At 43.1% G+C, this 27,349-nt stretch overlaps 1 protein-coding gene across 3 annotated transcripts in view; it reads left to right on the forward strand.

Annotated features, from left to right (window-relative positions):
- Positions 1-8,787: 8,787 nt before the first annotated feature.
- NUP153 (nucleoporin 153) overlaps positions 8,788-27,349 on the forward strand; it is a 94,087-nt gene continuing 75,525 nt past the window's right edge. For all 3 annotated transcript variants that reach the window (XM_023209796.1, XM_023209797.1, XM_023209798.1), the window contains exon 1: positions 8,788-9,624. In XM_023209796.1, the coding sequence (XP_023065564.1) occupies positions 9,514-9,624 (111 nt within the window). In that variant the 5' untranslated portion in view covers positions 8,788-9,513. The remainder of the gene's footprint in view (positions 9,625-27,349) is intronic.

Consider the following 27,349-nt stretch of genomic DNA (forward strand, 5'->3'; position numbering starts at 1 on the left):
TTTTTTTTTTTTTTTTTTTTTTTTTTTTTTTTTTTTTTTGAGACTGTTTTGCTCTTTTTCCCAGGCTGGAGTGCAGTGGTATGATCTCGGCTCACCACAACATCTGCCTGCTGGGTTCAAGCAATTCTCCTGCCTCAGCCTCCTGAGTAGCTGGGATTACAGGCATGTGCCACCACACCCGGCTAATTTGGTGTTTTTAGTAGATCCGGGGTTTCTCCATGTTGGTCAGGCTGGTCTTGAACTCCCGACCTCAGTTTTGGAAACTTTTCAAAGGACCCTGTTCTAAAGTTAGTGATGCAGGGGAAAAGTCAGCTCCTCTTTGTTTGTAAACCAAAACCAAATCTTGAGAGGAGACTCTGCCGGTATGGGAGGAGGCATAGTTGTAAAGGCTGGGCCCTTATGATGAGGAGTCGAAGAGGCAGAGCTATAGTGGACAAGAGTGAAGAGAGAAAAATGGCATTTGCTTCCCAATTGTCTATTCCTGGTGCCCCTTTGTGGATTTGCCTTCTTACTGCACAGCAGCAAACCACTACTTTGCAGAGTAAGTGACAGCCAACATGGATATCCAGTATGAGAGAGACAAGCGCTTAAACTCAAGCATCAGCAAGGATGAAGCTAAAATCAATCCTGGTTCTCAGCACTTCGGCTGGAAGGGATGGGCCTAAAAGCAGGTGCTTCTTGTAGGAAGTGCTTATGAGTCACTGCTGACTCATTGCAGGGGCAAGATTTTATGAGCAAACAAGTGAAAAAGAAAATGTAACTGTTACTAATTGAAAGCATTGAAGTTATGGCTTGGGTTTAACTGTGGCTAGTAGATGCTCTTTGTTCCTTGGTTGTGGCCTCTTTGGAGACCTAAGGTCTGCTTTGATGCTTTTATTCTACACATTGTGTGGTACACAGTGGAAGCTACACCTTCATGGGCAGAGGGGGAGAGTTGGGGGTGGTTGTTTAAGTAGGTTTTGCTCAACGTCTGCAAAGTTGCCTTCAATTTGTTTGGTGACACTGCCTTTTTAATACTGAATGTAGAATGATATAACCTCACTCATCTTTGCTTTGGAGAATATTTGAAGAGTTCTTTTTATTGTTTTTTTTTTGGTTTTAAAGAAGTCTACTTTTGGTAGCTCATGATATCCTACTGTCATTATAATGGATTCAAACAAGGTAAGCTACATTGAGGCCACTGGCCATGGATTATAGGCATTGGCTTAAAAATTGTCTTAACTAACCATTATGCTTGTGTAATTGCTCTGTTCAATCAACTCTGCTACCTGTGATGATACAGAATAAGAATGTGCTAAATCCAATTTTTAATTCAGCTAGTAGCCTAGCTTCCTTTGGAAATAGAAGCTAATGAAAATAACAGTTAAAAATGGTTCATTTCATTTCTGCTCAAAATGTGGTAAAAGTGAAAGTTACTGAATGGTAAATAAGAGGAAAAAATCTACATGATCAATAAGCTGTTGGTTCATCAGTTCTTACTTAAATTGTTGGTTGGTGTAGATTAGTAAGGAACAGAAATTCCTAAGCCTGCTCTTTACAGGAACTTCAGTTACCTCATTATCTTGCCTTGATGTTTAACTGTTCACATGAGCAAACGTGCCTCTATTTGGCCTATACGAGGGGTGATGTATGTGAGTCTTTTAAATATGATTTTTCACCTTTTGTATTGCACAGCTTTTTAGGCCTTCTCTATTGCAGGAGTTAAGAACAATAGGCATGTTGTGGAAAGAATACTGTTGATGACTCGCTTCTGGAAACTTTTAGACTAACATATCCATTATTGTTATCAAATTGAACTTTTCCAGAAGTAATGTTTAGAGAAAACACTGTGTCCAATTATTGTCTTAGCTTCATAGCAGCTATTTAAGAGGTCAAGCTACTAGAGGGAGGTAATCTAATTGTTTTTATGATTTGTCAAGTAGAAAGCTGCTACCATTCCTGCCTTTACAGTTTAGAAAAATTAGTTTATTCCAAGTTGCCTGAATTCTCATCTAGCATCAGATATTAGATGCTAATCTGAGTCCAAGAATATTCCCTCCTAGAGTGCCTGCTTGCTTTTCTACCTTAAAAATGATTTTGTGACTACAACAGAAAGAGAAAAGTCACCGTAATTCTAAGAAAGTAGCCTGATATCTCTTTTAGGAATGTATCTCTGCCGTAGCTTCTTGGATTAGGGTTTACTTTACATCCATGTTTTTTGTTTTTCATGAATTAATTCTAAAATAAAATTTTTCTTTTCTTTTCTTCTTTTTACAACCAACCAAACAACCAGCAGTGACTAAAAGAAAATTTGTATAAGAAAAGGATACATGGGAATTAGCAAGGGGTTCTTGAAATATCTATACTTAAGTATATTTCATAATTAATGCTCAGTTTTAAACCCTTAACATTTCAGATGTTAATAACTTCTGCTAGATTGCCTTTTTCCTTGGGAAAAAAAGTTAATGAAAATAATAATTAAAAAATGGTTCATTTCATTTCTGCTCACTTTGTGGTAAAGGAGAAAGGTACAGAATGATAAATAAGAGGAATAAAATCTATGTGCGTATAAGCTGTTGGTTCATCAATTCTTAAAATTGTTGATTGTTGTAGATTAGTAAGGAACAGAAATTCCTAAGCCTGCTCTTTATGGGAACTTCAGGTACCTCATTATCTTGCCTTCAAAGTTAATCTAACTTCAGATTAATAACTTCTGGTGGCATGGTTAATTTTTGAAACAATTCTCCTAGAATGTAATACAGCTCACCTGGTGATCTTGTTAACATGTAAATTCTGATTGTGTAGGCCTGGGATGGGCAGAGCTGCTTTATTCTAAGAAGCTCCCAGGGGCTGCTGCTAGTGCTTGCCGGTCAGAGAGTAGCAGCAAGAGGTCAAAAGTCACTGTTTAAACTGGGTAGTTCGTGCTTGTCTGGTGGTGGTGGGGTGATGTATATGTTAGGGTTGTTTGCATGTGAACTGGTTTGCATGCTTCTGAAAAGAAATGCCTTAATAAGTTAGGGTCTGATAAACTCGAGCATTCTCTACAAATGCTTTTTAAAAAGAAAGAAGCTTAGTGTTAGCAAACTAAGGTTTGCAAATGTTATAGTTTTACAGATTGCAACCTTAATAAGTTCAATGTTGTAATGTAACTGATGAATTATATTAATAAACGAAACTAAACCAATTGATTTTTTTTTTTTTTTTTTTTTTTTTTTTGAGATGGAGTCTCACTCTGTTGCCCAGACTGGAGTGCAGTGGCACAATTTCGGCTCACTGAAAGCTCTGCCTCCTGGGTTCACACCATTCTCCTGCCTTAGCCTCCCGAGTAGCTGGGACTACAGGTGCCCGCCACCATGCCCAGCTAATTTTTTGTATTTTTAATAGAGACGGGGTTTCACCGTGTTAGCCAGGATGGTCTCCATCTCCTGACCTCATGATCCGCCCACCTCGGCCTCCCAAAGTGTTGAGATTAAAGGCATGAGCCACCTGCCCAGCCTTGATTTCTTGTATGAGATAGATTCAACAGCATGTGTTTAGAATTTACAGTGTAGTTTTTTTGTTGTTGTTGTTGAGACAGAGTCTCGCTTAGTTGCCCAGACTGGAATGCTGTGACGTGATATTGGCTCGCCACAACCTCTGCCTCCCAAGTTCAAGTGATTCTCCTGTCTCAGCCTCCCAAGTAGCTGGGATTACAGGCATGTGCCACCACACCCGGCTAATTTTTGTATTTTTTTAGTAGAGGCGGGGTTTCGCCATGTTGACCAGGCTGGTCTCAAACTCCTGACCTTGCATGATCTGACTGCCTTGGCCTCCCAAACTGTTGGATTACAGGCGTGAGCCACCGCGCCCAGCCTGAGTGTAGCATTTTTAAGGTGAATTATCAGGGATAAGTGCTAATGATTAATAAATTATAAAATAGTAAACTTTAGTGTAACTCAGTAAATGGTAAAGTGTAGCATACTATGTAGACAGAGATTGTTTTACAGTTTTGTATACTGACATACTAAATGCCAAGACTAGAAACCAACACATAAATATCTCAATAAATATTTGTGTTTTAATGAATTAATCTCAGTTGATTCATTAACTGTCTTAAATGTTAGGATGGGATTGCCTTCCTACATTTGGTTATTATTTCATCCAACAAAACTGAATTTCCATTCAAGATTGAATTTAAAATATGCCTTAAACTATAATGTAATGTACATAAACACAAATATACCAAAGCCTAGTATACACTGCTACATGTAGTCAGGAAGAGGAAATATATGGCATGTTGGAATCAAGTGATGTATGTAGTTAATCAAAATTTGCTCATATTAGTTAATTAATTTAGTCTTAAGTGTTTATTCCTAATAGAGAGAGAACACAGTAAGTTAATGGGAATATAATGATTTACATCTTTAAATATCTTCCCATTGTGTGGCTCTTCTTTCCCTAAAGTATAAGCAAACAGGCAACAAATAAATAAATAAACTCAATAGCTTCATTTTCTTTATTTTTTTTTCTTTAGAGATGGGGTCTCACTCTGTTACCCAGGCTGGACTGCAGTGGTAAGATCATAGCTCACTGCAGCCTTAGACTCCTGGGCTCAAGTGATCCTCCTGCCTCAGCCTCCCTAGTAGCTGGGACTACAGGTGCACACCACTATGCCCAACCAATTTTTTCATTTCTTTGTAGAGAAGGGGTCTCGTTATGTACCCAGGCTGGTTTCAGTCTCCTGGCCTCAAGTGATCCTTCTGCCTTGGCCTCCCAAAGTGCTGGGATTACAGGTGTCAGCCACATGCCTGACCAGGAATATACTTAAAAATAATAAAGTATAGTATCAATAGGAAATTGCAAGGAGTGCCTGTTTAAAATACATAAACCAGTAATAGCCACTTTTCATTATGAAGTATTCTGTACTGTACATAATTGTATGTGCTCCACTTTTACACAAATGGCAACACATTAGGTTTGTTTATACCAGCATCACCACAAACATGTGAGTAATGTGTTGCAATAAGACCTTAGGACAAAGACAGTATCACTAGGCAACAGGAATTTTTCAGCTCCTTACAGGACCACCATTGTATATTGGGCCCACTGTTGATTGAAACATTGTTATGCTATGCATGACTGTGATAATTTGTTTTAATAGACATCCTAGCAGATACCTCATTTTGTTTTGGTAGAGTAAAATAACTACATAAAACTTCCTAACTTCTTGTACTTGTCATCTTTAAACATTCCTTTGGCCAGAATTGTATTATTACCTTCTGAAGAATGTATGATGGCTCTTTTTCAATCTAGGTTGGGCTTAGACTAAATTGTATTTCATTTTTAATTAGTGGATACTCATCTATTAGAGATAGGTCAGCAGCCTATTTGCTACTTTATAACTGGCAGCTGGTTACATACATATATTTTTTTGTTTGTTTGTTTCATTTTAGTTTTTTAATTTTTTTGATAGGGAGTCTCACTCTGTGACCCAGGCTAGAGTGCAGTGACATGATCTCAGCTCACTGTAACATCCACCTCCATGGTTCAAGCGACTCTCCTGCCTTAGCCTCCTGAGTACCTGGGACTACGGGTGAGCACCACCACGCACAGCTAATTTTTTTTTTTTTTAAGTAGAGACGGGTTTCACCATGTTGGCCAGGCTGGTTTCGAACTCTTGACCTCCAGTGATACACCTGCCTTGGGCTCCCAGAGTGCTGGGATTACAGTTGTGAGCCACTGTGCACGGCTACTTTTTTTTTTTTTTTTTTTTTTTGAGGCAGAGTCTTGCTCTGTCGCCCAGGCTGGAGTGCAGTGGCCGGATCTCAGCTCACTGCAAGCTCCACCTCCCGGGTTCACGCCATTCTCCTGCCTCAGCCTCCCAAGTAGCTAGGACTATAGGCGCCCGCCGCCACGCCTGGCTAATTTTTTGTATTTTTAGTAATGACGGGGTTGCACTGTGTCAGCTAGGATGGTCTCGATCTCCCGACTTCATGATCCACCCTCCTTGGCCTCCCAAAGTGCTGGGTTTACAGGTGTGAGCCACTGCGCCCAGCCTATGCACGGCCACTTTTTACTATATTATATGGGGAAAAAAGAAGTTTCGAGAAGGACTATTGTGGCAACAAGCTTTTCATGAATTGCAGTGTCTCCCAATGTGCCATTTGTTTTGGCTGAAAAAACTAGGTCCATGTTGAATGCAGATTTCCTCCTGTCTCTTATTCATTCTTTGCTCTCAAGCCTGGGATGACTTCCAATGATTCAATCACATGAATGTGAGATTAATATATTATAGTTCCGTCAAATCCTATTTTACTTCCAAGAAATAAAAGAATTGTGGAAATGGGTAAAAAGTTGAGAGCATGGGTAAAAGGAATGTAGATTTTCCCATATCTCCTCAAGTTCTACCCATCTTCATTTCTGAAGCATTGTCTACATTTGGCCCAATTATTTCGCGTCTCTCTTCGTTTCAAAGGTTGGCTGTGAAGGGTGTCTGACACATCAAAGAATGGCCTCTAAGAAAGGGGTGAGCTTTGATTCCAGTCAGTCCTCTGTTCTGTGGTGGAAACTCCTGAGTCTGATAGAGTGAAGAGGGCAGATGAGATGTGGCTACAGTTTAATCTCCTCTACATATAACCCAATTAAAGATTCAGGTACAGATCTTCCCTATGAGTTAACTTATCTTGAATTACTTTACTTGGCTGTCAGATATCTAGCTATGGATTTGTGGAAGAGTAGGATTTCTGCATAGGAGGAAGATAGCACTTGAGGGAAACAATTGTCTTTAAGAAAGATGAAGTACTTCAGAAGGAAGAGGGGACATACCTGGAGAGTTTAATGGGAAGTTAGTGGTGGAAGGAGGCATGAAGCTAGGATGGGAGAGTGGAAGAGAAAAGAGATTAATTTTGTTTATCATATTTGGCAACTTGTCTTGATTTTGATGGTTATGGTCAGAGGTGCCACTGAAAGCCATTGATATGTACACCTATGCTTGGTATAGCATAGTTTCTTTAGGCACTGAAAGGTACAAGTTCAAAGGTACTCTAGATTGGCTTTACAGTTTCACTTGTATGATTTAAACTGTGAACCTGAATTGTGCAGTTTGATTTTGGAGATAGTATAAATGTCCTGGAACTAATTATTTATATCTGATTCATGGTTGATATTGGATGCTTTCTATCCAAGCAGTTATTATGAACTATATACATTAATCCTTTCACCAGACCACTGCCCTGTGAGGTCAATATCCACTCTATTTGCAGATGAAAAAAACGAAGCTTAGAAAGTGGATCAGTGGGCCGGGCACGGTGGCTCACGCCTGTAATCCCAGCACTATGGGAGGCTGCGGGCGGATCACCTGAGACTGGGAGTTTGAGACCAGCTTGACCAACATGGAGCAACCTTGTCTCTAGTAAAAATACAAAATTAGCCGGGCGTGGTGGCACACGCCTGTAATCCCAGCTACTCGGGAGGCTGAGGCAGGAGAATCGCTTGAACCCGGGAGGTGGAGGTTGCCGAGATCGTGCCATTGCACTCCAGCCTGGGCAAAACAAGAGAAAAAAAACTCCATCTCAAAAAAAAAAAAAAAAAAAGAAAGAAAAGGATCAGTAACTTCCCAAAGGTTACACAGCTAGTAAGTGGCAGATTTACAGTAAATTGACTGGGCGTAGTGGCTCACACCGGTAATCCCAGCACTTTGGGAGGCCCAGGTGGGTGGATCACTTGAGGTCAGGAGTTCGAGACCAGCCTGGCCAACATGGCGAAACCCCATCTCTACTAAAAATACACAAATTAGCTGGGAGTGGTGGTGCACACCTGTAGTCCCAGCTGTTTAGGAAGCCGAGGCAGGAGAATCACTTGAATCTGGGAGGCAGAGGTTGCAGTGAGCCAAGGTCGCGCCACTGCATTCCAGCCTGGGCTACAGGGCAAGACTGTCTCTCAAAAAAAAAAAAAAAAAAAAAAAAAAAGAAAGAAAGAAAGAAAAAAAAAGCTTTATAGTAAGTCTAAGATTTTTCACAATAGATTTTTTCCTCCCTAATCATTTGGCTATTTATCTTTAACTCTTACAGAAAAGTTGGGTTATAGTCCTGGCTTTGATTACCCATCACAGTGTCATTGAATGTGCCACCTAAATTTCTCTGGACCTCCCGTCTGGTTGGTTAAATGAGAGGGTTGGACTATGTGATCACCAGGACCTTTCTATTCGTCAACTCCTAGAATATACATTTTGTGGATTCAGTCTTTGAGTCTAGCTCACTTACTCAGTTTCCTAAATACAATGCCTTCTATTTGGAGCAAACACGGTATACTTTTATTACTAAGGATATATCACTTACCTCTAATGTTAGCTGACTGTATGAGTTATAACTGTAATCATTCATGGCATTTTTCGCCTATTAGCAAATATACATGCTCTCCATAGATGATCACGTCTGCTCCTCACAACAGCTTTATAAAACTCCCATTTTTTGGAGGAGGAAGCTAAGGCTCAGACGGTTTTGATTCATCCAAGGTCAAATAGGTTGGGTGGCGGAACCAGAATTCCAGCCCCGTGTGTCTGGCAACAAACCCTTTATATGTTTAAATAAACATTAATGAAGTCGTATATATTTTCTAATTCTAAGGATCATGTACATTGTTCTTCAACCACAGATTTTTTTTCCTCCTTCTTAAATCATTAGCTCTTGTCTTTGATTTTACTATCTGCTTACTTCCTGCCCACTTAACCAACCGACAGGGAGGAGAGTGGGAAGAAGTTACTGTTTTTATGTTAAGTGCCTTTTCAGAGTCTAATTTACAGCCAAGAACAGCAAAAGTACCCCTTGGCTTTGTGCCTCTGCGGCGCACCGGGGATCTCCTTCCCCGTCCCTCTCCCTTTCCGAGAATCCGCGTTCCGTTGTTGAACTACGTTTCCCAGCGTGCCGCGCGGCCGAGAGCGTGGACTCCATCAGTCCTTCCTCTTTGCCTATCAGCTCGTCGTAGCATGATGATGCAAATGCGTCGAGCGCCTGTGGGTGACGACATTCTGGCTCGCGACAGCGGCAGCCGCCTTAGCCGCGGTAATAGGCGCAACGGCGGCGGAGGCTGCAGGGACGACGACGACGGCGGGGCGGGCGCTGTGCGCACAGGGGAGGGGTAGGCGGGCGGCGCCAGCGGCTTCAACTGCGGCAGCTACGGCTAGGGCGACGGAAGAATCCCCACCAGTCGGCGGTCGAGTTAGGCCTCAGCACCGCCGGGAGCTGTTCGTGCTGTCCTCTGCGGGAGATCTCCATAGAGACCGTGACATACACAGAGGCGGGGGTCCGCAGAGGCGGCGGGACCGGAGCCTCCTCGGCCTCTGCGGCCGCCACCCCCTTCCCCGCTGCCAGCACTCACCCTCTCTCCGCTCCTGCTCGCAACCTCGCGGTTCCTGGGGTGCTTGTGCCCACTGTGTGGACAGCTCGGGCGGACTTTTGGGCCGGGGCTGGGCGGCGGGGGGGGGCGCTCTAAGGCCTCCGCCTCTGCCTCTCCCGCCCCCTTGCCCGCCCCGGAGCGGGAAGCGGCGGAGGCTCCGCCATGGCCTCGGGAGCCGGAGGAGTCGGAGGGGGCGGTGGCGGCAAGATCCGGACGCGGCGTTGCCACCAGGGGCCAATTAAGCCTTACCAGCAGGGGCGACAACAGCATCAGGTATGGGACCCCGACGCCGCGGTGGCCTTGCGGGTGGGGAAACTCGGCTGGAGGGGACGGGCGGTTCGAGGCCCCGGCGCCCCACGTGGAGCAGACAGGAGGGCCTGAGGAAAGGCCCGAGTGAGGCTCCGGGGGAGCTCAGGCCATTGGGGGTGGCGACGGGAAGTGGGCCGAGACAGGCCCAGCCTTGCGGCGCACACGTGTGGTTTGGGCCGCCTTTCCCCCAACCCTCTGGGTCAGGGGCTTTCCCAGGCAGGCTCTGGGCGGGAAAAGAAATTGTAGGCCCAGGATGCGCGCGTTTCTTTCTTTTTTGGCGGGGATTTGGAGTTTGAGGGTATTACTCACGTCCTCTCGAGGGAGAAAGGAAAAGTTGTGGTTGATTGCCCTTGTTGTTTTCTGGTGTCCCTCTTTAGTGCGTTGTGGGGAGGGGGCTGCCCCGAGGAATCTTAACTCTGGGGCAGACGGGGAGTTGTGGGGGGCGCTGTTACATGGAAAGTGAAATAACTTAGTCTCAGCCTATGAATTCTCGGTTTCCCCTGCCGGTGTTCCTCCTCGTCTTGAGAGCATTGGCTTAGGTTTTCTTAACCGGGTTATAGTTAACCGTGGCACTGGGGCATTTTGAAAGTCCCTCTCCACCCTTACGTCTTTTCTCCGCTGCGCGACTCCCCCCTCCCACCCCCGCTTTTATTTTGGAGGCTGGAATTGGCCATTCTCCACAGTTGACCGGGACTCCAGCTCTGATCTCATACCCAAAATATTTTAATATTATGAGGCGTATTCTAGAAGTTTAGTTACTTTTGACACTCCAGGAATGTTGGTGATCTTCTAGTTTAGCCACTGTATGAATTCGTGGATGTTTAAAATTATAAAAAAAGTTTATTCTAATTGTAAATGAGATAGTTGATTCTGAGAAAATTCCATTTTTAAAATAATTGGTTGTTAGAAGGATTGAATAGGAAAATGTTAACTTATTTTAATAAAGCCACTTAAAAACTTATCAATGATACTGAGGTGGGAAGTGTGTGTTTTAAATTTGTTGAAAAACAAAAGTGTAGCAAAAGGATCTGATAACTTGTTGCCTACTGTTGAAGGTAGACTTCCTAGATTACTTTATTCTGGATGCTAATAAATATTACACACTTTCACATGGTTGATGTTGTTAAATTGTGTCATTATCAACAGATCTGTAAAAGTAAATATATGGGTCGGGCGCGTTGGCTCACGCCTGCAATCCCAGCACTTAAGGAGGCCGAGGCGGGCGGATCACGAGGTCAGGAGATGGAGACTATCCTGGCTAACACGGTGAAACCCCGTCTGTACTAAAAATATAAAAAAATTAGCCGGGCGTGGTGGCGGCGCCTGTAGTCCCAACTACTCGGGAGGCTGAGGCAGGAGAATAGTGTGACCCCGGGAGGCGGAGCTTGCAGTGAGCCAAGATCGTGCCACTGCACTCCAGCCTGGGCGACAGAGCCAGACTCCGTCTGGGGCGGGGCGGGGCGGAGGGGAAGGTAAAGATTTGAGGAAATTTTTTTTTTTTTAAAGTTTTCTTAAATGTTTTTTATTTTGAGGGAAATGTTTGAGTAGTGAAAATCGTGGTTCAGGTATTTTAAGTCGTTCTCTACTGATGGTTAGGTTTGGCATTGTTATTTCTCCCACCAGTTTTCCCCGAGATATGTACTTAAAGTACTTAGTTTTCAAATTTGTGAAGAACAGGGGTATTTGCAAGCAGATTTAAGATTAGAATTCAGGTCACAAGCCTGGCCATTTAACCTAATCCTTCTATAGAATGGAAGTTAGACATGCATGCTTGCTTTTCTCCTATGAATGCCTTTGAGTGCTTAGATTTTCTTGTATGACATGTTTAGAAAAATGTGTTTTAAATATAGGTCATTGGATGGTCTGGATAGAGGTTAGAAGGGAATTAATATTTTCCAAATGTCTGAAGTTATCACAGCTGATTTTGAAATTTACTTAGATAAAATAAAAATCTAATTTTGGGGAGATGATACCTTAACAGCATAACACCTATGATCCAAGGTGTCTTAGAGTTGATATGACTTCAGGCTGTGTAGTTTTGTTCTAAATCTTGATAGTTTATCATTGCCCCTTATCTAAAATACTTTTTGCTTCTTGCTCTGGCTATTTAATTAAAAAAGAAAACATATTTTAGCTTTTGAATTGGGAATTAAAGGTATTTAGGGGTTTCTTGATCAACACTGTAGGTGCTATTTAATATTGGCAGAAACTACCACTACCCAAGAAAAGTATTCAGGTACATTCAAGAGAATACTCTCCTATTTTTTTTTTTTTTAATCTTGAAAAGAAGGACTTTCTTTAGTCCTTATTGAGACTTTGGTGAACATAGGGTCTACCCACTTGCTGTCTACTATCCTAGACTATCAACTGGATGTTTTGCAGCAGCTGCTGAGTCATCATGAAGCAAGCTTCATGACATGGCATGTTTTATACTAATGTTATTTGATTAAGTGTCCAAGGGTTTCTGGGCAAAAATTAAGCTTTTGGTAGTATAGCAGAGAGCTGGAGTAAGAAACAGTGAGAGGTCTGGTGCTCTTACTTGATGGATGTTTGCCAGTGCCTGTCAGGGCAACTTGCTAGTATGGTCACCCAGTACCTGTGACTTCTGCATGTGTTCATTTGACTTGTAATTTCCTGTTTTGACTTCTGGGTTTAGCTCTCCTGGGAAATGCTATAAGTTTACCACTTTCCCTCTTAAGCTCCGATTTTTTTTTTTTTTTTTTTTTTTTTTTGTTGGAGTCTCGTTGTGTGGCCCAGGCTGGAGTGCAGTGGTGCGATCTTGGCTCACTGCAACCTCCGCCTCCTGGGTTCACGCCATTCTCCTGCCTCAGCCTCCCGAGTAGTTGGGATTACAGGCATGCGCCACCACACCTGGCTAATTTTTGTATTTTTAGAGATTGATTTTCGCCATGTTGGTCAGGCTGGTCTCAAACTCCTGACCTCAGGTGATCTGCCCACCTCAGCCTCCCAAAAGTGCTGGTATTACAGGCATGAGCCACTGTGCTCGGCCCAACTTCTCATCTTTAAAATGTCATCTTGCATGAAGTTGTGCAGACAAATTCATTGTCTTGCTCAAATAACTGAAGGGTAATAAGGGTAATAACTCTTATGAATTGTAGAAGCAAATATGAAGAACATCCCTGAAAAATGCAAGCTGATCATTCTCACTTGCCTTCTCCCCTACCCCTTTACCTTTTTGCCCAGATGCATTTAGGAAATGGTGTCATTTTTCTTTTCTTTTCTCTTTTTTCGAGATGGAGTTTTGCATTTGTTGCCCGGGCTGGAGTGCAATGGCGCAATCTCATCTCAGTGCAACCTCTGCCTCCCGGGTTCAAGCTGTTCTCCTGCCTCAGCCTCCCGAGTAGCTGGCATTACAGGCATGCGCCACCGCACACGGCTAATTTTATATTTTTTGTACAGATGGGGGTTTCTCCATGTTGGTCAGGCTGGTCTCAAACTCCCGACCTGAGGTGATCCTCCCACCTTGGCCTCCCAAAGTGCTAGGATTACAGGCGTGAGCTACCTTGCCTGGTCAGAAATGGTGTCATTTTTCTAGTTGGGAGTGAATAGGTCACTGAAGAGAATGTAGTTAGTTCCTGTCTTCCTTTCCCATTTCCTTTTTGTTCAGATTCTCAGGCACAGAAAGTCAGCTCTTTGGAGAGGTTAAGCTGCTTGCTTTTCTTTTTTTTTTTTTTTTTTGAGACGGAGTCTCGCTCTGTCGCCGGGGCTGGAGTGCAGTGGCCGGATCTCAGCTCACTGCAAGCTCTGCCTCCCGGGTTTAGGCTATTCTCCTGCCTCAGCCTCCCAAGTAGCTGGGACTACAGGCACCCGCCACCTCACCTGGCTAGTTTTTTGTATTTTTTTTAGTAGAGACGAGGTTTCACCGTGTTAGCCAGGATGGTCTCGATCTCCTGACCTCGTGATCCGCCCGTCTCGGCCTCCCAAAGTGCTGGGATTACAGGCTTGAGCCACCGCGGCCGGCTGCTGCTTGCTTTTCTTAATAGCCGCTACAAAAAAACTTGAGCCCATGGGCAAACCAGAACCTTGCTTCTGGCAGAACCTGCTGCCACCTCCTGGTGAGAGGAAACCACTTATTTTTGCCCTTTTTGACCGGGAGAGGGGGTGGGGTGGGGGTGTGTGAGGAGTGTGCTTCAGACATTTATCTTCTGGTTTAGAGCTAAGGGACTCCACCTTTAATCCTACTGGATATGGTTTGTCTTGCAAGTCAGTTCCTGCATTTAGCACCCCCTCCCCCCCTCCCTGCCCCGGATGGAGTCTTGCTCTGTCACCCAGGCTGGAGTGCAGTGGCGCAATCTTGACTCACTGCAACCTCTGCCTCTCGGGTTCAAACAGTTCTCCTGCCTCAGCTCTTGAGTAGCTGGGATTACAGGCGCAGGCCACCATGCCTGGCTAATTTTTGTATTTTTAGTAGAGACAGGGTTTCACCATCTTGGCCAGGCTGGTCTTGAACTCCTGACCTCCTGATCCACCTGCCTTGGCCTCCCAAAGTGCTGGGATTACAGGCATGAGCCACCGTGCCCAACCTAATTTTTTGTATTTTTAATAGAGGCTGGGTTTCACCAAGTTGGCCAGGCTGGTCTCGAACTCCTGACCATGTGATCTGGCCTCCTCTGCCTCTCAAAGTGCTGGGATTACAAGCATGAGCCACTGTGCCTGGCGCATTTAGTTTTGTTTTTGTTTTTTTCTTTGAGACAATGTTTCGCTCTTGTTGCCCACGCTGGAGTGCAATGGCACCATCTCAGCTCACTGCAACCTCTGCCTCCTGGGTTCAAGCACCTCTCCTGCTTCAGCCTCCTGAGTAGCTGGAATTATAGGCACGCACCACCACGCCCGCCTAATTTTGTATTTTTAGTAGAGATAGAGTTTCTCCATGTTGGTCAGCCTGGTCTTGAACTCCTGACCTCAAGTGATCCATCTGCCTTGGCCTCCCGCAGTGCTGGGATTACAGGCATGAGCCACTGCTTAGCTGTTTTTAAAAAGGGGAAGGAAACCTCTTTATCAGTAGCTTAGATCAGGGTTCAGTAAACTTTTTCTGAAAGGGACACAGATAGTAAAGATTTAGGCTCTGCTGTGGTAAATTGTCCTTTGTTTTGTTTTTTAACAATCCTTTAGGAAATGTAAAAACCATTCTTAGCTTGTATGAAAAAGGCCAAGGTCTGAATTTGGCCCAGCCCACAGATCATGGTTTGCTATACCGTGGTTTATATGATAGTATAGTTTTTGTTTTGGTAGCTTCTTTGTGATACTTCATCCCAAATAAGTATGTCCTGCCTGGTGTCTGATAGCTGGAGTGTCCTCAGATTTGAAAAGGATGGATATTTAGAGGTTGAATATTTAAATCATTCCAGAAGTCACCAAGTTTTTGACTTTTATTTTGTCCTTATTTGCTTTATCCTAGATGCTTAATCAGTGGGAATAGAAGTGGAAACATTGATAGGATTGGATAGTTGATAGTTGTTAGGAAAAAATTGTAGTGTAATGGAGTCAGCCTGAGTTTGGATCCCTGTTCTACCTGGACATGGACGAGTTAATTTATTCATCTGTAAAGTGAAAATTGTTGTGGAGGTTAAATGGGACAAGTGGAGCTTTTAGAACAGGACCTGGCATATGTATATAAGTAAGGAGTTGTTTAAAATTGACTCCTTACTATATATATGCAATTGAGATTTGAAATTAAATAGAACTGTTTGATTTAGGGTCTTTTTTTTTTTTTTTGTGGGAGGCCAGAGTTTTATTTATTCAAATTAGTCTCCTGATTTAGGGTCTTCACATTGTCTCTGAATTTTCCTGCTTCTTATCAGAGTTTTTTTTCCTTTAGGTGACTAAATTCAATACTTGCATATATTAAATACTTTAATACAAAGTAGGTCTTTTGCTTGTGATGAGAGGTTTCATGTATTATATTAATTACTTAATTTTTCTAGTAAGTGACAAAAAAGCCCACTTGCTGTATTCATTTTCTGGGAAATCTCTGACAAGGCAGTTATCTTAGTTTGAAGTAAAACAAAAACTGTGGTCTGATGTCACCAGTTAAAACTGTTTTCTTTTCTTTTTCTTTTTGAGACAGAATCTAGCTCTATCACCCAGGCTGGAGTGCCGTGGTGTGATCTTGGCTCAGTGCAGTCTCCGCCTCCCAGGCTCAAGGGATTCTCCTGCTTCAGCCTCCTGAGTAGCTGGGATTACAGACGTGTGCCACCACGGCTGGCTGTTTTTGTAGTTTTAGTAGACATGGGGTTTCACCATGTTGGTGTGGTGGTCTCAAACTTCTGACCTCAAGTGATCTGCCCTCCTCGGCTTCCCAAAGTGCTGGAATTACAGGCATGAGCCACCTCGCCCGGCCAAAATCATTTTCATTAGGCATAGAGTATTATTGCAAAGATTGTAATTATCTTGTATTTTTTTCTTTTCTTGAGACGGAGTCTCGTCCTGTCACCCAGGCTGAAGTGCAGTGGTGCAATCTCGGCTCATTGCAACCTCCGCCTCCGAAAGTGTTGGGATTACAGGCATGAGCCACAGTGCTGGCTATCTTGTATTTTCTCTCTTTTTTTTTTTTTTTTTTTTTTTAGACAGAGTCGCTCTCCATCCCCCATGCTGGAGTGCAGTGGCACGATCTCCGCTCAGTGTAAGCTCTGCCTCCTGGGTTCATGCCATTCTTCTGCCTCGGCTTCCCAAGTAGCTGGGACTACAGGCGCCCACCACCACGCCCAGCTAATATTTTGTATTTTTAGTAGAGATGGGGTTTCACCATGTTAGTCAGGATGGTCTCGATCTCCTGACCTCGTGATCCGCCCACTGTGGCCTCCCAAGGTGCTGGGATTACAGGCGTGAGCCACCGCGCCCGGCCCTGCTATCTTGTATTTAAAAAAAAAAGAAAACAATTATTTGTAGCTCTTTAGCTTGTCTTCATGGTTGCAATATATTTTTAGAAGATTCTTCTGTGTTGGGAAGCCTGGTTTCAAGTCTTGCTGTCACATACAATTTGCTGTCAGAAACGGGATGATAGGATGCCTTTTCTAACTATAGATATTTCAGTTTGCTTGATTTTGCTTATCTTTTTCATAGTGTGATTTAAGAAATAAACTCTTACTCCCAATTTTCAAGCATGTTACATGAGAAAAAGTGTGATAGTATCTTGTAGGTAACTTTTAGTGAGTTTAACTACTGTGAGCTTTTATTGAGAGTTTTATTTTTTTAAGACGGTCTCACTCTGTTGCCCAAGCTGGAGTGCAATGGCGCGATCTTGGCTCACTGCACCCTCCGCCCCTAGGGTTCAAGTGATTCTCCTGCCTCAGGCTCTCAGCTAATTTTTGTATTTTTTCGGTAGAGACAGAGTTTCGCCATGTTCCCCAGGCTGGTCTCCAACTCCTGGATTGAAGCAGTACCCCCCGTCTCGGCCTCCAAAGCGCTGAGATTATAGGCGTGAGCCACTGTGCCTGGACCTGAATCTAGTTTCAATTATCTGAATTTAACATCCAAATCTAAGACATTATTGGTTGTATTTTGTAAGCCTATGCCATTCAGCAGCAAAGTTTACCCTATCCAATCAGTCCGAGTCCTCTAGCCATTTAAAATATTTTTCTAGCTAAAGAATTAAAAACCTAGTCCCTGGGAGAATAATATTCCAGAACCTTAAAACTGATGATGGACTGTATTTGATATTTATAGTTAAAGATCCAGTGAAATTATTTGAGAAAGGAGATTTTATAATCTAAATACTGCTATGGATAATGTGAAGAAAAGGGAGTTGAACAGAACTGAAGTCAAGAAAACTACTAATAGGAAGAAAAGAGCTTTGTATATGAAGAAGGAAGGATATATAAGAATGACAAGGAGTTGGCCATATTGAAAAGATACCTCTGGTTATTCATGTGGAAAGGTTTATAAGAATGTCCTTAATTACAAATGAGTTCTGAGTTAGTGTTGTAGAGTAGCCTTCCCCCACCCCAGCTGCCTTTCGTTAATCCTTTTCTTTCTTTTTCTTTTTTTTTTTTTTTTTTGAGATAGAGTCTCGCTCAGACGCCCAGGCTGGAGTCCAGTGATGTGATCTTGGCTCACTGCAATCTCTGCCTCCTGGGTTCAAGCAATTCTCCCTCCCTCAGTCTCTCAAGTAGCTGGGATTACAGGTGCCCGCCACCACGCCTGGCTAATTTTTGTATTTTTTAGTGGAGGCAGGGTTTCACCATGTTGGCCAGACTTGTCTTGAACTCCTGACCTCAGGTGGTCTGTCCGCCTCAGCCTCCCAAAGTGCTGGGATTACAGGCATGAGCCACTGCGCCCAGCTCATTAATCCTTCAACTCAGGTTAAATACAATTTGAAAAGCTAATGTATTCATAGTTCCTTATACATTGAATGTTCTTGATGTGTATGTAGTATTGAATTCTAATCCCCAGATTGGATTTTTAGTTAGTCTAAATCTCAGTAGCATTTTTGACGTGTTTTGCCAAATGAAGAATCATTCTTTCTTGGAGAGAGAATACCCAGTGGATTTAGCCAGTTCACATTCTAAAATTCACTCCTTTAATCCTTGAACTTAAGTTTATTATTTATGAAGTGTAGACTTTGCTTTAGGGCCACAGAGAGTATTTTTTAAGATTTTATTTTATTTTATTTTGAGACAGAGTCTTGCTCTGTAGCCCAGGCTGGAGTGCAGTGGCGCAATCTTGGCTCACTGTAACCTCTGTCTCCCAGGTTCAAGCGATTCTCCTGCCTCAGCCTCCTGAGTAGCTGGGATTACAGGCGCACACCACCCACCCAGCTAATTTTTGTAGTTTTAGTAGAAATGGTATTTCACCATGTTGGTCAGGCTGGTCTCAAACTCCTGACTTCAAGTGATCTGCCTGCCTTGGCTTCCTAAAGTGCTGGGATTACAGATGTAAGCTACCGCACCTGGCCATTTTTTAAGATTTATTGATTTATTGATTTATTTTTTATTTTGAGATGGAGTCTCACTTTGTGGCCCAGGCTGAAGTGCAGTGGCACGATCTTGGCTCACTGCAACCTCCGCCTCCCGGGTTCACACCATTCTCCTGCCTCAGCCTCCCAAGTAGCTGGTGCCTGCCACCACGCCTGGCTAATTTTTTTTTTTTTTTTTTTTGAGACGGAGTCTCGCTCTGTCGCCCAGGCTGGAGTGCAGTGGCCAGATCTCAGCTCACTGCAAGCTCCGCCCCCCAGGTTTACGCCATTCTCCTGCCTCAGCCTCCCGAGTAGCTGGGACTACAGGCACCCGCCACCTTGCCTGGCTAGTTTTTTTCTTTTTTTTGTATTTTTTTAGTAGAGACGGGGTTTCACCGTATTAGCCAGGATGGTCTCGATCTCCTGACCTCGTGATCCGCCCGTCTCGGCCTCCCAAAGTGCTGGGATTACAGGCTTGAGCCACCGCACCTGGCCGCTAATTTTTTTTTTTGTATTTATAGTAGAGACGGAGTTTCACCATGTTAGCCAGGATGGTCTCAATCTCCTGACCTCATGATCCACGGGCCTCGGCCTCCCAAAGTGCTGGGATTACAGGTGTAAGCCACCGCACCTGGCCTTTTTTTAAGATTTTAATGCCATTTTTTGTTGATTTTTCTAAGTCCTTCATTAATTTTGCTTCCTTAGCTACTGTTATGTTTCTCTTTCTTTAATTGACTTTGTGGTATTTATACTTCCAGAGAATGCTTCAGTTTCTCTTTGTTTTTTTAGATAGCTTCACAAGTTGTGTTTTGGGGGAAAGGATATTAATGTGGCAACAAAAAAGATAATTGCCACATATAAAACTGTTACACCAAGTAAATGTATTTCTTACCTTTGAATTCTAGAATTGTTAGTGCTCTTTTAAGAAACTTACCTCAGAAAATGTACTTTTGACCGGGTGCAGTGGCTCACGCCTGTAATCCCAGCAGTTTGGGAGGCCGAGGCGGGTGGATCGCCTGAGGTAAGGAGTTCGAGACCAGCCTGGCCAACATGGTGAAACTCTGTCTCTACTAAAAATTCAAAAATTAGCCAAGCGTGGTGGCAGGCGCCTGTAATCCCAGCTACTCAGGAGGCTGAGGCAAGAGAATTGCATGAACCCAAGAGGCAGAGGTTAGAGTGAGCCAAGATGGCACCTTTTCTCTCCAGCCTGGGTGACAGAGCAAGACTCCATCTCAAAAAAAAAAAGAAAAAAGAAAAGAAAAAAACAGACCTTCAGTCCCAGGCTGGATTTGAACTCCTAGGCTGGCTTTGAACTCCTAGGCTTAAGTGATTCTCACACCTGAGCCTCCAAAGTAGCTTGCCCCAGAGTAATCACATATGGTAATAAGGTGTTGGTTGAGCAGTGCAGCTGTAGAGAAATTAAACCCATGCACCAGTGATTCTATTCACTGTGTCGACCTGGTGCCTGCTCCCACAGAACTGATGCTATAGTGGAGTCCATGGACAGACTGTAATCACCATCCTCTTTGACAAACTGCTGTCATGTAGGAATTACAGGGCACCAATGGTACATATAAGGGAGTGGCTGTCCGAAGACTTGGAAGGTCAGAGAAAGTTTTCTGCAGGAAAACTTACATCAAGCAGTTAGGCTTACTGCTGGAGCCTCTGAAAGAAGACAGGACGTTGATGTGGTAGAGAGAGACTTGAGTGAGTACGTCTTACTGTGGACCTTTACTTGGCGTACTTCAGTTTCTCCCTTGGATTTTTTTGGTTTTACTATTTTGTTTTAAAATCTTAATTTTTTTTTGTTTTGTTTTTGGTTTTTTTTTTTTGAGATGGAGTCTCTGTTGCCCAGGCTGGAGTGCAGTGGCACAATCTCAGCTCTCTGCAAGCTCCACCTCCTCGGTTCACGCCATTGTCCTGCCTCAGCCTCGCGAGTAGCTGGGACTGCAGGCACCCACCACCATGCCCGGATAATTTTTTATGTTTTTAGTAGAGATGGGGTTTCACTATGTTAGCTAGGATGGTCTCGATCTCGTGACCTCATGATCCGCCCACCTTGGCCTCCCAAAGTGCTGGGATTACAGGCGTGAGCCACCGCGCCTGGACCCCCTTAACTCTTGATAGTTTCCTTTCCTATACTGTGCATAAGATTTCTTTTCCCTAGCAGTTTTTAAAAAATTTCTAATGTCTGGTAGTTGGCTGTGTATCATAAACACAGATTCTGTGTAAATCTTTAACAGTGGAAATAAAATCAACTCGAAGGTAAGCTTTTATGTTAACCTCTCATTGATTTTTTCAGAGTTGATATTTAAAAGATGTTTATAAATATGTGTTTGGTAGACAATAAGATAATCATTAAAATAGGGCGATCTTTTAGGTAAGATTCTGTTGTAGTTAAGCTTATAATGGTGGTTATGTTTACCAAGGCCTTAATTAGAATAACAGGTCACTGAGTTTTTGATGGTTTTAGTACAGTGGTTCTCAAACATTAATTTGCAGAAGAATCAACTGCAAGAGCTTATTAAAATAAATTTGCCTTTCTAACCAGCTCATAGGCTACACCAATGCTGCTGATCTGAGAACTACACTTTGAAAACCACTGGTTTAGTCCTTTTATAAGTGACTAGATATATAAACTACAAAACTGAAGATTACACAGATTGTCACACATGAGTATGCACACAATTTAAAGGGAATTTTGCAAGATTTAAAGCTATTTTAAGTTTCATTAGATTTTGCATTTATTGATAAGGTTACCAGAAACTTGAATTGCATGTTCCGAGGACACGCCTGTATTTGGGTCTTAGCACCTTTTTGTTTGTTCAGTCCATAAAACTTCTCTCTTTTTTTTTTTTTCCTTGAGACAGAGTCTTGCTTTGTTGCTCAGGCTGGAGTGCAGTGGCGTGAACTCGGCTCACTGCAACCTCTGCCTCCCGGGTCCAAGCGATTCTCCTGCCTCAGCCTTCTAAGTAGCTGGGTCTACAGGTGCCCGCCACCATGCCTGGTTAATGTTTTTTTGTATTTTTAGTAGAGACGGGGTTTCACTATGTTGGCCAGGCTGGTCTTGAACTTCTGGCCTCATGATTCTCCCACTTCAGCCTCCCAAAGTGCTGGGATTACAGTAGTGAGCCACTGTGGCCCCAGCCCCATCCTTTATTTCTCTTTTTTCTTTTTTTTTTTTTGGTGAGATGGAGTCTCGCTCTGTCGCCCAGGCTGGAGTGCAATGCCATGATCTTGGCTTACTGCAACCTCCGCCTCCCAGGTTCAAGCGATTCTTCCCCCTCAGCCTCCCGAGTAGCTGGGATTACAGGCACCACCATCACGCCCAGCTAAATTTTGTATTTTTGTAGAGACAGGGTTTCACCATGTTGGCCAGGCTGGTCTTGAACTCTTGACCTCAGGTGATCCGCCTGCGTCGGCCTCCCAAAATGCTGGGATTATAGGTGTGAGCCACTGCGCGCAGCTCCTATCCTTTATTTCTTTTTCCCAACCTTCATCTCTGTAAAACAGTACATAAATGGACCAGAAAAGGGTCTTTATCCTGGTGAATATTTTAGAATCTATACTAACTCATGGAAGTAAAGGCAAACATTACTCTTCTCATTCAATCAATACTTATTGATCACATACCACATGTCAAGCATTAAATACACAGGATACAGCAGTGAACAAGTTCCTGCCCTCGTGGAGCTTATATTCTAAGTTAGGGAGACAAGCAAACAAGTAAACATAATATGTAACACGTAAACATGTAATATGGTGATTCAGTGCTATCAATAAAGTTGGTGGAATGGGATACCCAATTTTGAAAAAATATAGAAGAAAATTTTTAATAAAAAATAAGGCTGGGAAGCAAAATGAGATGAGTATCCCATCATATAAGCAAAGACCTGAAAAAGTAAAGAGGCCATGCAGATTTCTACTGGAGAAGTATTAGGCCGGGCGCGGTGGTCGCGCAATTTGGGAGTGCTGGGATTACGGGCTGGAGTGCAGTGGCACGATCTCAGCTCACTGCAACCTCTGCCTCCCGGGTTCAAGCGATTTTTCTGCCTCAGCCTTCCTAGTGGCTGGGATTACACGAGTGTGCCACCACACCCGGCTAATTTTTGTATTTTTAGTAGAACTGGGGTTTCACCATGTTGGCCAAGCTGGTCTCATCTCCCGACCTCAGGTGATCTGCCCGCCTCGGCCTCCCAAAGTGCTGGAATTACAGGCATGAGCCATTGTGCCTGACCTCAAAGGAAATGTCTTTAAGAAGGGTATACTTAGAGATATGCTGGTGGTTAATAGAATAAATACAGGATAGCAGGATACCCAGAGACCAACAGCAGAACGCTACTACCTTCTCTAGGACTGGAAGAATAAAGGGAAGAAATGCTGTAACTGGAGTGGAGGGGTGCTGGAATGGTAGTTTTGGAGATGGAACAAGATTTAAGCAGGGAGGAGCACAGAAGAAAGACCTCCTTTTACTCCCGTTCTCTAATATCTAGTGTTGTCTAATATCTTTCATGGGGCAGTCTTACCAGAAACCAGTTGGTAGTGCAGTCCATAGAAACAGCCTATCAAGAATGGGCTGAGAAAAGGACAAGTGGATACTAGCACAGCGTCAAATCTGTGATTTTATAAGTGTGCATGTGTGTGTGTATGTAGGAAAAAGCTAAATTTTAAGAAAAGTGAGTAGATTTAAAGAAAAACTTTAAATCCAAGTGAGTGGATTCAGAGGAAAACAGTACAGGTGAAAATCATGGCTAAAGTTTGGGAAACACTAGGAAAACAGTTTTATGAACTCTATTTAGCACAGTCTAAAATGGTCTGTAAGATTTGTTTGATTCACTTTAGAATATTTTCATTATAATCTTAAATATTATCCGACTAGTGCTCCACATGTATATTTTTTCTAGATAACTGAAGATTAAGCCTTTCAAGAATGTGCAATTTTATTCATCTGTTTTGGAGGGGCTTCTCTAAAATGTATCTTAATTTCCTGAAATGTATCTGATTTCCAATATTAGAATCACTTCAGAGGGCTTGATAAAACAGGTGGGACCGGCCGGGCGCGGTGGCTCAAGCCTGTAATCCCAGCACTTTGGGAGGCCGAGACGGGCGGATCACGAGGTCAAGAGATCGAGACCATCCTGGCTAACACGGTGAAACCCCGTCTCTACTAAAAATACAAAAAACTAGCCGGGCGAGGTGGCGGGCGCCTGTAGTCCCAGCTACTCGGGAGGCTGAGGCAGGAGAATGGCGTAAACCCGGGAGGCGGAGCTTGCAGTGAGCTGAGATCTGGCCACTGCACTCCAGCTCGGGCGACAGAGCAAGACTCCGTCTCAAAAAAAAAAAAAAAAAAAAAAAAAAAAAAAAAAAAAAAAAAAAAACAGGTGGGACCTACCTCTGGAGTTTATCCTTTAGTAGGACTGGAGAAGGACCTGGGATGATGCTGATAATACTGCTAAAAAGGGATCACACTTTGAGGACTACTCAATTATATTAAGCTTAATTTAACTTTTTCTTAATGACTTAGGGTCATTTAACCTACAAAGGTATATTTGGGTCTTGAAATGCAAGGATGTTGGTTCTTTCATTCTGGTTCCAGGTCAGTTTTATTATTTTCCTTCCTTCTTCCCTTCCTCCCTCCTTTCTTTTTGTCTTTGTTTTTAGAGACAGGGTCTCTGTCACCCAGGCTGGAGTGCAATGGTACAATCATAGCTCACTGCAACCTTGAATTCCTAGGCTCAAGTGATTCTCCTGTCTCAGCCTCCCAAGTAGCTAAGACTGCAGGCCTGTGCCACACTTCCAGCTAATATAATCTGCATTCCTTTTTACTCTTCATGCTGTCATTCTCTGTGCAACTAGTAATGTCTCTGTCTCACTGTTCCCGTATTAAGCTTTTCTGGGCTGAGACTAGATAAGTTGGTTAAATTTTAGTATAGAAAATATGTCTATAAGCAAAGTTCATGTATTTTAGTGAATGAGCTTTATTATATCCACTTTGAACAGTTTTGTCTTCTAATTATTTTTGAAGATACCTGATGCTGCCACATAAGGGATCTATGAGTGAGTGTGACGCCAATTTAAAGTTGTTCTATACTTGCCTTAGATGGATAGGGATCACAGGAATCTCTGATACTTTTAGTAGCTAAACACCGTACTGGAAGTCCACAGAAATTTTTTGAATCTGCCTTAAATTCTATAATTGCTATAGCTGGATTCTATAATTGCTATAGCTGTAGTCCTAGCTACTTGGAAGGCTGAGACGAGAAGATTACTTGAGCCCAGGAGTTTGAGGCTGCAGTGGGCCATGATCACGTGCTATTGCACTCTTATCTGGTGTGACACAGGTCTCTGGAAAAAAAAGAAAATTCTTGCTGTAGTGCATTAGCTAGCCTCTCACCTATATCAAGTATGTCTTTGTTTTTAAGTCTTTTTTTGTTTTTTTTTCTGAGCTGGAGTCTCGCTCTGTCGCCCAGGCTGGGTGCAATGGCCCGATCTTGGCTCACTGCAACCTTTACCTCCCAGGTTCAAGCAATTCTCCTGCCTCAGCCTCTCTGGTAACTGGGATTACAGGTACCTGGCACCACGCCCAGCTAACTTTTTGTATTTTTAGTAGAGATGGGATTTCACCATGTTGGTCAGGCTGGTCTCGAACTCCTGACTGCAAGTGATCCGCCTGCCTCAGCCTCTCAAAGTGCTGAGATTATAGGCATGAGCCACTGCGCCCAGCCTTAAGTCTGTCTTTAACTGTATTATAGTTTGTAAACACTTTCAAGTCTTGAAGTATGGAAATGGGATAAATAACTAGTATTAGGTGTGTTTTTACAAATATTAAATATTGGATATAGGTATATAGTCTTTCCATAGTAACTAATACTGTAATATTAGCAAAGAAAAAGGGAACAGTGAATTTATGTTGTTCTAGAACTTATGTGTTCTAGAACTTGGCTTCATGTGTTTGATAGAGAGCTTACTTGTAGATCTGTTGAAAATTTGCACAATACACGGAAAAATAATTACATGCTTCTCAGTTGTTACCTATACCTTTTCAAATAGTAAGGACATTACTGTTCAAGTGCCTGTATCAGAAGTATCTTCCATTTTTTTTTGTTAGCAGTATATTTTAAGGCCTCTGTCTTGAGTTTCCCTTCTAGGTAGATTTATATATTCTACCTTGACTTTATTGTTTTCTGTACCTACTGAGTCACTTTTTTCCGTTCTTTGACTCTTTCTCTGACACCCTACTAAATCTGCTTTGTGAAAGAAATTGTTGCCTAAAATTGGTTACCTTACCGCAGTTTGTCTATTGCCAGCTTTTTTCCTTGTTAGTAAAAAAGTTTTCAGTATATTTCTATTATACCTTGTAAATTGATACATGCCTTCACATTATTTCATTTGATTTTCATTATAATTACTATAAATAATAGGAGGCAGAGGTATTCTTATTTTACCTAGAGTAAATCCAAGCACAAGGACGTCCTCAAAGGTCCTGGCAATCCCAAAGCCCATACTTGTACTCTATCTTAGATATACTGTGGTAGTTGTGTTTGTAATTTGGGCAAGTTATTTTTATTTATTTATTTTTTGAGACGAAGTCTTGCTCTGTCGCCCAGGCTGGTGTGCAGTGGCCGGATCTCAGCTCACTGCAAGCTCCGCCTCCCGGGTTCACGCCATTCTCCTGCCTCAGCCTCCTGAGTAGCTGGGACTACAGGCGCCCGCCACCACGCCCGGCTAGTTTTTTGTATTTTTTAGTAGAGACGGGGTTTCACCATGTTAGCCAGGATGGTCTCGATCTCCTGACCTCGTGATCCGCCCGTCTCGGCCTCCCAAAGTGCTGGGATTACAGGCTTGAGCCACCGCGCCCAGCCTGGGCAAGTTATTTAACTTCATTATCTCTCTTTTATCCGTAAGGTGGGAATATTAATTCATAAAGTTATGGTGAGGATTAAACTGAATAATATGTATAAATTGCTTAGAATAGTATCTGGTACATAGCCAAACTACAATAAAAATAATACTGATAGCTATTATACCACATTACTTTCCCTTCCTTCTTTTAAAAGTTACCATAATAGCTGGGCACGGGGGCTTATGCCTGTAATCCCAGCACTTTGGGAGGCGGAGGCGGAGGCGGGCAGATCACCGGAGGCCGGGAGTTCAAGACCAGCCTGACCAACATGGAGAAACCCCGTCTCTACCAAAAATACAAAATTAGCTGGGTGTGGTGGCTCATGCCTGTAGTCCCAGGTACTCGGGAGGCTGAGGCAGGAAAATCACTTGAACTCGGGAGGCGGAGGTTGTGGTGAGCCGAGATCACGCCATTGCCCTCCAGCCTGGGCAACAAGAGCAAAACTCCGTCTCAACCAAAAAAAAAAAAAAAAAGTTACCGTAATAAAATTAATCACTGAGATTTTCAGCCAACATTTGCTATAGTGAAATTTCAGCATCAGAAAAGGTTGTTTCTTGAGTTTATTTTTGTTGGATTAATTGTTTTTTTTTTTTTTTTTTTTTTTTGGAGATGGAGTTTTGCTCTTGTTGTCCCGGTTAGAGTGCCGTCGTGCAATCTGGGCTCCCTGTAACCTCTGTCTCCCAGGTTTAAGCGATTCTCCTGCCTCAGCCTCCTGAGTAGCTGGGATTATAGGCATGCGCTACCATGCCCAGCTAATTTTTTGTATTTTTAGTAGAGACGGGGTTTCTCCATATTGGTCAGGCTGGTCTCATACTCCCGACCTCAGGTGATCTGCCCACCTCAGCCCCGACAAAGTGCTAGGATTACAGGCG

This window comes from Piliocolobus tephrosceles, chromosome 5, assembly GCF_002776525.5.
Source record: "Piliocolobus tephrosceles isolate RC106 chromosome 5, ASM277652v3, whole genome shotgun sequence".
Classification (NCBI taxonomy): domain Eukaryota; kingdom Metazoa; phylum Chordata; class Mammalia; order Primates; family Cercopithecidae; genus Piliocolobus; species Piliocolobus tephrosceles.